Here is a 12597-nt window from a genome sequence, read left to right as displayed (position 1 = left end):
GAAGCCCAGCAAAATATATTCTTTGATGTAAATGTATTTGCAGCCAATTTGCCACATTCTTGAACCAGATGATACAGCTTTGGATTTCTTAACATGATGTCCACTGTCAAACTCTGATCATAAAGTATCATTTCTGCCTCTGGCCTATAATGATTGTATTCTTTTCCGGAATGTATTTTTACAATAAAACTTTCTGATGACTTTCTATCCGGTGGCTTCCCTTCACCAATGCCTGGAAAAGGAGAGGTGAAACGGAAATGTATCATTTCTTGTTTTGACATCCCTGACAATGGAAACGTTTCTTTTATACTTTTGGTGTTTTTCATCTGAACATCAATGTTGTACTCGCGTAAAAGTATTCCACACATGTGCTTGTGTTTTCTCCAGTGTTCGGTTTGGCACTCTTTGCTACAGTACGCGGCCTTTTTGCATCTTCCGCATTTCTTTAGATTGCCCGAGGGTTTTCCACATTGACAACATGCTTGAACAAGTTGCATCATTTGATGTGGGTGCTGGACTCGTTCGTTGTCTCGTAATATATTTCTGGTTGTCATGATAGGCGGAACTGAGTACTGTTCTACCTCGTCTTCTATCATCCCAGGAAGTTTATAGACGAGTTTTTTTCACATCTCGATGCCATGGTAAGGAATCTTTTTCGTGCGAATTAAGAGAGAAGAGACCAGGGCCAGTATGGTCTCTGATTGTATTGCCATCAATAAATACAACCGCTGAATAATTAATTCCAATTCTTATTCCGCCGCATTTGTTCTTGAAAATGTCGTTATTTTCTATATCGACGCTTGATCTGGATTTGGCCATTATTCCCCAACACCAATTGTCAAATATTCTGTTCCCTCTGACGGTATAAAAACCCCCATCAAATGATATTCCTGACATGCCATTGTTACAAATGATGTTTTCGATAATTGTACATATCGAACCACCCGAAGGATGGGTTGATCCTGCCTTTTCTCCATCAATGCTGAAATCTAAGATTCCACCAGCCCATATTCCCTCTCGCCCATTGCCGCTGATCGTATTTCCGGAAACGAAACCCCTTCCCATTGGGCCAATTCCAACGCCATGGGATTGGTTTTCGCGAATTTCACACCCAATTACTGCTGCCTTGCCTCCATTTCTAGCCTCTACTCCCATGTTGTGCATTTTCAAAATCTGACAATTCTGAACGTTCATTAACGATCCGTTTCCATCACTCAAAGCACCACCACCACCGCATCGTATTAATTTACAGTTCTCCAGATAAACCTTTCCACCATTATAAGCAACAACACCAGGATTGCCAGGGAATCCACTGACATTACTTTTGCTTTCTATAATTTTGAAATGTTCCGCGCATTCTTCCTTTCGCTCGTTTCTGCAACCTTCTTTTCCATCACAATTTGGATAGTGTTTGCATGCCTTTTTTCCGTTTCTAAAAGTGCAGCGTAAAAATGTTGCCACAACATTTTGATTTACTATAACTTGCTTAGAGTTTTCAACAAATGTGACATTTTCAAAGTGAAATGACACATGGCTTGGTATTGTAGACATAGAAAAATTTTGCAATGCCAGTTGAAAGTTGTTTGCATTTATTTCAACGGAATCTTCAATTCCTATTATCTGGACACCTTTTGTGAACACAGTCAGTCCACCAAATGTATAGACACCTTCCTTCAGTAGTAGGGTTGTGTATGGCATATTCCTCAAAGAACTTATTTCGCGAGTAAGCTCATTTTCGTTTGCAATCAATTTATATCTCACACCTGGGTACTCGATTCTCATTTTGAGATCCATTAAGCAATCCTTGTTATAATACCCCGCAATAGATGCAGCCGCTAGCACAACCGATTCCCAATGTTGATCAAGCTGTCCAAGCTTTATCAAATAGGCAATAGAATAAGCCTTCCAACAATAAGCTTTCCAATTTGTAGGATCGATTTGAATACTTCTATCTGCATCTTTTAATGCTTTTTGATAATCCATGCTTTTGAAGTACGCCAAACTTCTGTTTGAAAGGATTTTTGCATCTAATTGTGTTTTACTGGTGCTTCTCACTATCTCTGTGTAGTACTGAATGGCATTTGAATAATGTCCTTCCTTGAACTCCTCATTTCCTTTGATACGAAGACCCTCCACATCAACAGCAATCAATGGCTTATTTTCTTCCTCTTGACGACCCATGTCTGTGATAACAGCTGACGTTGCATTCTCGATCAGAAGCTTCTGTTCTGACAGAAGAGGTATTTTTACAAATGTCAACTCTCTGCAAGTTTTGTCTGGTACTTCACTTCTGGCGTTAGTTAGAATACTAAGCATCTGGTCCTGTGCAGCAAGTGCTTCATCTTGTCTTTGAAACAGACTGTGGTAAATTGCGCTAGATTGCAGCAAATATGCAGTCTCCAAATTGAAACAAACATCCATTTCATTACTATTCAATTTGGAAAAGTTTAGAATGTATGTTTTAAGAACATTTGCATGTAAAGCTAATCTGTTCCACATTCGAAGTGATCCCCTTTCAATGCTGTCTGATTTCAATACATCCGCTGGTGATTTGCAATGGCAAAGTGCAAAGTGAACCATTCTTGCTGCATTCCGTAGGGTATCTTTTTGATTCATCGTATCCGTCACCTTTTCTCTAACAATCTCTTGAACCAATCGGTGGACAGAGATACTTTCAGAGTTGTTTTGTTTAAACAAAGAAAACCTTGTAAGAATTTCCATTATTTGCTTAGGACCAATATCATCATTCAATATTCCACACAAATTTTCATCAGTAATATTTTCTGGCGACCCAACATTCATCAACGCTTGTGGAATATCATCTGCAAACAAAAACGCTGATATGAACATAACTGTTACAGCTGCATCGCCAACCCCACTTTCATCAGAATGTTGTTTGACATATTCAAAATTCAGTTCCCAAGTTGTTTGAACAGCAAGACGGGCTTTGTTTCTTTGACTGACTTTCAGGATCTTCAGCCTTTGCTTTTTGAACTTCTCAAGATACGCTTTGAAGGAGCACCCAAACCTCTTTAAACCCTTTATATATGCTGCCGCTTGTTCCAATGCTAATGGCAGACTGCCAAGTTCTTCAATTATACTTTCAACGGAAGCCAATTCAGTTTTGACATCGAGGCCTGTACGCTTCTGCATGAAGTTGATGCTCTCCTGTTTTGTGAATACTTCTAATGTGAGACAGCAATCTGTTGAAACTTGAAAATCCTCCTCAGCCTCGGCAGATTCACGTCTGGTCGTAATAAGCAAATGTCCTTTTGATCCTCGTTTCCAAGGTCCTAAAAGTAGTTCACTTATCATGCCAGATATATCATCAGCATCGACGTTATCGATAACAAGAAGCCACCTCTGTTGTAGCATTGATAACCATCTTGTTGTTTTGTGCAGCGTTTCTTGTTCATTTTGTCCAGTTGTTCCGGTATCAATAGCGAGTTTTTGCACCGAATTTGCAATTGACTCATTATTTTCCGCCTCAAGCCAGAAAATGCCCCCTTCGTAGAACTTTGCACTCCTCCAAGCATATTCTGAGCCAATAGTAGTTTTTCCAATTCCACCCAGCCCGCAAATGACCTGCGTATATACCTTCTCTTTATTAGATTCAAAATTTGTTTCCAGTTCGTTTAACTCAAAGTCTCTTCCTATGAAGTTTTGTAATCTATTGGGAGGATAGAAAAATGGTTTGTGTTGAGGCCTATCATGTGACTCATTACGTTTTAATGTGTTCATATCTTTGTGTGTCTCTTCTATTTCTTTTGCCATTCCTTCTACCTTTTGGAGAATATCAGATTTGGTGTTCAGAACCAGTCCCCTCGTATCTTCTGATTCTTTTGTAACTACATCAAACGCTTGTCGCATTTGATAAATTTTTTCATCGGACTGCGCGACTGCAGATTTAACATCATCAACATCCGTTGATAATTGTTGCACTATTGTCTCTTGTTTATCTGCTCTAGATTCCAGTTCAGCATTTTTTTGTTTGAGTTCTTTCACAGATGAAAACAACAAAATGGAAATTTTGTCTAGAGCATTTCTGCTGGTCTCAAAATTGTCATCACTTATCATTCCCATTCCCCTGATATATGTCGCCAGAGCCTTAGTTTTCTCTGTAATGCGCTCAAGCAATTCTAGCCCAATCGTGGTTCCCTTTAGTAACTGCATACCTGTTAAATAGAAACACGGTGGAATAAATCGATGGACACTTTTCTAAAGCAAGAACACAACAATTTTATGGGTATATGCAATTAATTCACACCGTAGTCATGTTGTTCCTTGGAAATCATTTTTGAAATAACTGTAAAATGCACGGGTGATAAGTGATATCCAATGTATTGTTTTTTGACATACCGTTCGATTCCCAGTTTGTAAGCTGATCAAGAACGGCTATTTCTTGAGCACGAGGCAATGTCATGTTCTTGATAACTTGAGTCATCAGCTGAAAGCAAGTCTGGTACTTTACTGTGTCCCATTCTGTGAAATTCACGTGAGCCCATGGGTTTCTCACCTCTGTTCTTAGCTGCAAAAGGTGTAAGACAATGTTATGATTATTTAGGGTATCTAATTTATTTACGGTATGGCTACATATTAAGTAGAGTCTGTATGTAGCATTATAATTCAAACTAATAAAACAGTAAACGGGGACGTGTACACTCACCGTTCCAATGCGGTTACCCAATATATATATATATATATATATATATATATATATATATATATATATATATATATATATATATATATATATATATATATATATATATATATATATATATTTATTCTGAAATGTCAGGGGAAAAGCACAACTAACGTTCAGTATCTTAACAATCGACCTCAACAACACCTCGCCCATCAAGTTCCATCACTCTGCATGATAATGACACTTGCAAAGACAAACGGCTAGAAAATCTACATGCGAACTTTCCCCACCTGTGTTGAATGCCAAAATCTCACAACATAAATGAGTTCTGTCTTTGCCAATAGTTCTGAACATCCAACACTTTATTCTTAAAATGTATACATGAATAAAATCCATTAAACATGTAGCGATTGTTTGTAAACACTCGTGATCTTGAACCATGACATGTGACTTACGAATTATTTCTTAAATCATTAAATAATATTTGGTACCTGATCCATGCTTTAGCACTTTTAAATCCTTTTATGTTTTAAATTGATATTGGCATATTAAAATGGAATTACTTTGTCTATAAACGTATTTTTTTAAATAAGTATGAAACCTATTTTTTAGGCACATTTAAACATGGGTATATCTAGTGTGCCGATGTCAACAAGGGAAAACAGTTGTTCCCCTTTTTTAAAAAGGTACTTGTTAATTTAAAGGTATTTAATCGTGTTTTCGTAAATACAGTAACAAGGTAGTTTAGAATACTAGGTTAACGCCGTGGATTGAGAAAGTTTATCTGGTTCGGCTGCGTAATCTATCCGCCCTGCTAGATAAACTTCCTCTATCCATGGCACTAACCCAATATTCCCTATTTAGCCATCTATTAAGTGTTACCTCAATGACCCTCTCTTAATTGGAATTCTTGGTCCGCCCCTGATTCATTCATGCTTACTGAAGTTATTCAGAGGAAACCATTTAGATTTAGTTACAATGACCTTGAGTTCACAAACTCCAAAGGTAATCTCAAGCTTTGGGCTTTATTTAAGCTGCCTACATACCATAATTTCATAGTATCTATGATTGCTTACTAGAATTATTAAGTGGGATCTTTTTCTTATATTTTTAATTACAGTGACCTTGGCCTTCAAGCCCCAAAAGCAATCACAAGCTATATCTTCATATACTATACTTACACATCAAGTTTCAATCCATATCTATTAATACTAACTGAAGTTATTAAGAGGTATCCTGCTTATAATAGTATATCGAAAAATGAGTAACTTACTTTGTCAGCGGCTGCTTTTATAAGCGGTGGGAATGAGTCCATATTTGCAATGATTCCAAGAAGGGCACTTTGGTCACATGTATCATCAAATCCTGTATAATGGGCCATATGAGTTTGCATGAACAGCTTTGAAAAGTCTACAGCATCCTTCACACATAAATCAAAGTTTGCAACATCTGCAAAGATTGTGAAAGAAACAATGTCAATATTAGTACAATCTAAACGCATGTTTATTTTAATGCTATAAGGCTTTGTAAAATTACTATGAAATAAGTCTTACTTTAAATCGAAGAAGCTTTTCAATGATCTTAAACATTTTGATATCAAACAATATCATTTTGTATTATACAGAGTTTCTTTATACATATATAATGCAGTTTTTGAGTTTTACAACTCGATATGGTTCTGTACCTGGTTTTCTATTGACTTTCGGTACATGTTTGTTGTTGTTTATGCTTTCATAGTTCATATCTTTCTTCGTAGGAGGATATTTCTTCAGATAGTTTGGAAACTGTTGGGCATCAATTTTGTGTGATTTCTTGAAGTTTTTGAACTCTGTTTCGACGATAGGCTTAACGTACGTTCTAAGAGCTGGTGAAACTGCATTATGTAGACATAAACTTATGATCAGCCATCTTCTTTGGTCCTCCTCAATGTCAGGTTTGGTCACTACAATCGCAAAACAAATTGTCGAATGTTTTGAAACAAAGAATGATTAATAATTCAGGTTTAAATTTTGATTCAAGTCAAAAGTTTATTTCTTATATGCCAAGAAAACAAATAAGTTATCATGTAGGTTTGGTCATTACAATTTCAATAACACTGTCGGTTGTTTTTGCAACAAAAAATCATTAATATTTGAAGTAATACAGTTTGATATGATAACTTGGAGGTTTGTGCTGTCTGAGAAGATGAATAATCTTCCCAAGTAATCATTATCAACACAATTAATGTTGGAAATGTCTCAATATCACTATACGATGTATCTCTTGCGTAGCCTATGTATGAATAATGATGATTAAAACAGATCAATAGTCGACCAGTAGAGATGAATTGCTTTATTATTCTTATAAAAGAAAAGTTTAAACACTACTGTAGAATAAAGGTATGTTAACCATTGTTATATCCTTAAGACCGCAATTTAATCATACCTGGTGATATGCCTCGGGAACATCAGTTATGCCTATATTGTGTTGTTTTTTTTTTATATTTAGAAATAAAATATTTGAAAATACTTTCATGTATTAATTGTGTTTGTTAAACATGACCCCTGTAATAAGAATTGCATGACTAGTTTTCCAAATAAAATGTACTCTACTTGATAATACCCTGCATATAAGAGAGTCATACCTTGATTAGTAGCGCCATCGTCGGACATATCAACTATAACAGCTTCCAACTCTTTGTTTTCCTCCCAGTGTTTCTTCAGTTCAAATATGTGCTTGTGAATGTCACCCATTTTCCTGGTCCTGTTTTCTCACAAACTATTTTGTAAAAGAGAAGAGTGATATACGGATATATGCTGAATAAATTGACGTTGACGTCTCTTCCTATCTGTAATTCGTTATTGACCGACTGATAAAAGGCGTAACGCTTATATATACATATATTATTGAACTAATTGAATGGCACGCATTGCTATTTCGGTCTTAATGTGCCAATTGATTTATTGATTTTACCATCCGGCAAAGATTTACCTGTACTGCAGTTTATAGATCCATTGTCCCGTATTGTTTAACATCACAAACGCTCATGATAATGAAAGCGCTGAAAGGCTGTAAGAGCGACCAGCGTTATTTTACTTGTTTTACAAGGTAGTAAAAATGGAATCGAAAAATCCCTTGAGTGGCCCAAAATTGTTAACCGATCCGTACCTGTCATTACTGAATATGTAATGTAATTTGATGTTGTTTTTTTAATACAATTGGCTAATATTTCAACAGTTCTTATAAACCTATTCGCTTTAGAATATATGAACATTACTTTCATCTCGCGAGTTTATCGCTAGTGTAAAGTTAATCAAATGAAACCCGATGTCTGTAGTAGGTAAAATATAACAACACATTCCCAATTTCTGTGTACATATCTATGACAATCAAGTCCCCTCGTTTCCTTACAAATAGTTATTTAAGATTCTTCGACTTGCTTTCAAATTAACATTAACGTTATAATCTTCTGATTTAAATGAAGTGGTCTTTTGATTTTCACTTTTCTATACCGCATAAGACCATAAGTCTAATTATGTTACCCAGGCGTATTAATTCTTTGAGCATGTCATGTCAAAAAGTATATCCGACGATACAGCCTACAGCTGAAAATTGTGTCCATGGATTGCTTTTAATAAATTTGAGATATATGTTGAAATGTTAATTAAGGCCACCGCTTCAATGTCCATCTATAAATCTGCTTTTAGCAAATATAACATTATCAAAACCCTTCCAGAGTGCAAAAGTTGGTTTGATGGACCAAAACATAAAACGTTTCAAAGTTTCTTTTTTCATTTAGTTTTGGGGTTCAATATTTACCAAGTGTTATGTATATATCTTTTGCAACTTATAAAGGTGTAATAAGGAGATTTTGGCCCCCAAAAGCATTTGCATTTTATTTTCGGAAAAGAATATTTACAAAGTAAGTATTTTGTGTCAAAATGTTCAAATATACCAAATTAACAATGTTTCGTGGCTTTTGATATTTTTTTTTCTATTTAAAGAAATATATTTTTATTGCTGTAACCAAGAAGTGATTTCATTCAGTATTTTACTATTTTATTGAATAACTTTTTCATATGAAAATGTATCATCAAACAACACAAAACATTGTTCATTGGGTAATTACAATATATACATATATTGTCGTCATACTTTTCCGTTTCCGAAAAATCTTTCTTCGTTAGTTCAGCTCCTGTCTACACCACAACATGTTGCAAAGGTGATATGTTTTACTCTTGAAAATGGTTGTTCCTTAAAAATAATAAAACTTGCGGTTTTAAAACATTTTAATGTTTGACCTTCACCAACCACTTTTGCAATGTTGAAAGCCCATAAAGCATTTTGACATTTTGATTTATACGCACGTTAATGGCCAATTAAATATAATGAATTGCGGGTTTACAAAAAATCGCGCTACGGATTTACCTGCTATAAAGAAACCCATAGTATAATGAGTTCCAGCACTCATCTGTAAGGTATTATTTCGACAGGACCCATTTTATTCACATGATCATCTCTAATTACATACTGTTTCAAACGCTCTCAAATAAACCATATCTTGTCAGGCATTGTTTAAGCCTGTTTATAATCATGTACCCAAAATGAAAACCACAAATTCGTATTCTTTTTTGTCCATATTATACTGAAAGTCGTTGAAAAAAGCAATACATTTAAACATTGTTAATCCGAAGTCACCGTGGCCCAGATAAAAATTTGCGAACCATAACTAGCTAACCTGTTAATGTTGTACAGATAAAAAGGTAACAGAGGGCAGTTCTGGGCACTTGCAAACATGTTTTAAGTCTTATGATACTTATCTTACCGAAAACATTTCGCGAAATTTAAATCTTCATAGATAGATAATTATCGCGGAAATAATGTTGTTACACGAAATAATTCGCCAGCGTTAACATGTTATCTTACGGCAAAATATGTCACCATAGTTCCGCTCTTCACTTTATCTCATTGCTATGTATCTATATACCATGTTTCATTTAAACCCTTTCTGTATTTGTTTTGTTATGATCTTGTATTAATGCAAACAGTAAAAATTAAATGGGTAGATACTTAAGCAATGATTGAATGTAAGATTAAGGCTCTTGCGCACCGGGCTTATGCACATTGACCTATGTCTATGTTTTAAGATTTATTAAAGTACCATGAGTAGTTTTTAACTTATATTTTTCACTTGGATGTGACGGAAGGACGGACAGCCGGACGGACGGACGGACGGACGGACGGAAGGATGGACAAAGTGGCGACTATGCTCTCCTTTCGGGGGGACATAATAATCATACAGTTTACAACATTTAGGAAGATGATTTAATTGCGCTAAAAGTAAAGACGCATTTGAGAAGTTCATATATGGTTAAAACATCTGTTGAATACCAAATCGATATAAACTCAAAAATATAATAAGCTCTCTCTTGAAATTTGCAGTAAAGAGCTTTTCAAAGGATTAGATAGGGATTTAATCAACGGATGCCATCATTAATTAAATTCAAACTTTCTCCAATTTTATTTAATAATGGCATTGTTTAAAACTTAGCCAAATTAATACTCTAAACAGATAAATTTAAAGAGCTCATTTAAGGAATTAGAGCAGACTTTGAATTAATTACGGATTATACGAATTTATTAGAATTTAAGTTAAATATTCAAATCATTCATTGCCATTACTGACTGAGCTTTCTTCAATTAATTTGAGTTTATGAAGATTTGGCGTTCCATTATCATTATGATATTGTTAGCAAACGTGACGTAATCGTTTCCTTTTGAAAAAATAAACAATAAACACTCATGATCTCTCACAAAATGCTAGAAAACTTACCGTTTTACACAAATTCTGTTCTTCCCATATGTCTCACTAAATTGAATATTAAATCCTTCTAATGCCTGAGACCGCAGAGGCAATCTGAATGGTCTCCAAGCGTTGTCGTTATATATTTAATTAACTTCACAATTAAATACAAAACAAAACAGATCAATTTTCATGCCGAACAATAGCCGCGGTGTGCGCTTCTTCAAATCTACCCACAGATAACTTGAGACTTAGATCGCGTGTGCACTGGAGTGTAAGTAATATCGTTAGCGTGGATTTCCCCTGAGCTACGATACATGTATCATAGCCTATGTGAGCATGCGATATGAGCATTGGAACTCAAGAACATGTTATATGAGTGTTTGAACATATGAGCTTGTTATATGAGCACTGGAACACATGCGCATGAGCGTTGGAAAACATAAACGTGTCATATCAGCGTTGGAAAATATAAGCGTGTCATATGAGCGTTAGAAAATTAAAACGATTCATATGAGCGCTGGAACACATGAGCGTGTCGTATGAGCGCTGGAACACTTGAGCGTGTGATATGAGCGTTGGAACACATGAGCGTGTCATATGAGTGCTGGAACATTTGAGCGTGTCATATGGGCACTGGAACAAAAACGCGTGTCATATGAGAGTTGGAACACTTGAACGTTTCAAATGACCTCTGGAAAACATTAAGGTGTCATATGAGCGTGTCATATGAGCGTTGAAACACATGGGCGTGTCATATGAGCGCTGGAACACACGGGTGAGTCATTTGAGCGCTGGAACACATGAGCGTGTCACATGAGCGTTTGAAAATTTAGGCGTGTGGTAAGAACGTTGGAGCGTGAGCGTGTCATATGGGCGTTGAAATACATGAGTGTCATATGAACGCTGGCACACGTGAGCGTGTCATTTGAGCGTTGGAATGCATGAACGTGTCCTATGAGCGCTGGAACACATGAACGTGTCATATGAGCGCTGGAACACATGAGCGTGTCACATGAGCGCTGGAACACATGAGTGTGTCAAATGAACGTTGGCACACATGAGCATTTCATTTGACTGTTGGAACACATGAGCGTGTCATTAGAGCGTTGGAACATTTGATTTCGTCATATAAATGTTGGCACTTATGAGCATTTCATTTGAGTGTTGAAACACATGAGCGTGTCATATGAGCGTCGGAACATTTGATCGTGTCATATGAGCGTTGGAACACATAAGCGTGCCGTTTGAGCGCTGTAACACATGGTAATGTCATATAAGCGCTTGAAAACATGAGCGTGTCATATGAGCTTGAACACATGAGTGTATTATATGAGCACTGGAACACTTTAGCGGGTCATATGAGCACAGGAACACTTAAGCATACCATACGAGTGTTTGAACACTTGAGCGTGTCATAAGAGCGCTGGAACAATTGAGCGTGTCATATGAGCGCTGGAACACATGAGTGTGTCATATGAGCGCTGTAACACATGGAAATGTCATATAAGCGCTTGAAAACATGGGCGTGTCATATGAGCTTGAACACATGAGTGTGTTATATGAGCACTGGAACACTTTAGCGGGTCATATGAGCACAGGAACACTTTAGCATGTCATACGAGTGTTTGAACACTTGAGCGTGTCATTAGAGCGCTGGAACACTTGAGCGTTTCATATGAGCGCTGGAACACATAATTGTGTCATATGAACGCAGGCATATATGAGCTTTTCATTTGAGTGTTGGAACACATGAGCGTGTTATATGAGCGTTGGTACATTTTATCGTGTCATATGAGCAATGCAACACATTAGCGTGTCACCTGAGCGCTGTAACACATGAGTGTGTCATATCAGCGCTGGAACATATAAGCGTGTCATATGAGCGCTTGAAGACATGAAATTGTCATATGAACGCTGGAATAATTCAGCGGGTCATATGAGCGCTGGAACACTTGAGCACTTCATGTAAGCGTTGGGACATATGCGCTTGACATATGACCGTTGGAATACATGAGCGTGTCAGGTGAGCTTTGGAACATACGAACGTGTCTTATGTGCGCTAGAACACATGCGTGTGTCATATGAGCGCTGTAACACATGGTAATGTCATATAAGCGCTTGAAAACATGAGCGTGTCATATGAGCTTGAACACATGAGTGTGTT

The 12597-nt window shown here is 36.5% G+C and overlaps 1 protein-coding gene across 3 annotated transcripts; it reads right to left on the bottom strand.

Annotated features, from left to right (window-relative positions):
* Positions 1 to 511: 511 nt before the first annotated feature.
* Positions 512 to 10537, bottom strand: LOC128238539 (uncharacterized). 3 transcript variants are annotated; one of them, XM_052954567.1, is made up of 6 exons: positions 10461 to 10537; positions 7272 to 7405; positions 6333 to 6590; positions 5922 to 6097; positions 4360 to 4528; positions 512 to 4175 (listed from the first exon to the last, which is right to left on the bottom strand). In XM_052954567.1, exons 2-6 carry the CDS (start codon positions 7378 to 7380, stop codon positions 607 to 609), a joined length of 4281 nt encoding a protein of 1426 aa, XP_052810527.1. In that variant the 5' UTR covers positions 7381 to 7405; positions 10461 to 10537; the 3' UTR covers positions 512 to 606. The 3 variants fall into 3 exon arrangements, with proteins under 3 accessions (XP_052810527.1, XP_052810528.1, XP_052810526.1); XM_052954568.1 differs by lacking the exon at positions 10461 to 10537 and adding an exon at positions 8783 to 8867; XM_052954566.1 differs by lacking the exon at positions 10461 to 10537 and having other exon boundaries at positions 7272 to 7462.
* Between the last annotated feature and the right edge of the window lie 2060 nt (positions 10538 to 12597).

The sequence above is a fragment of the Mya arenaria genome, chromosome 6 (assembly GCF_026914265.1).
Source record: "Mya arenaria isolate MELC-2E11 chromosome 6, ASM2691426v1".
Lineage (NCBI taxonomy): Eukaryota > Metazoa > Mollusca > Bivalvia > Myida > Myidae > Mya > Mya arenaria.
Note: the sequence above shows the minus strand (reverse complement) of the source record. Positions and strands in the feature narration are given on the sequence as shown.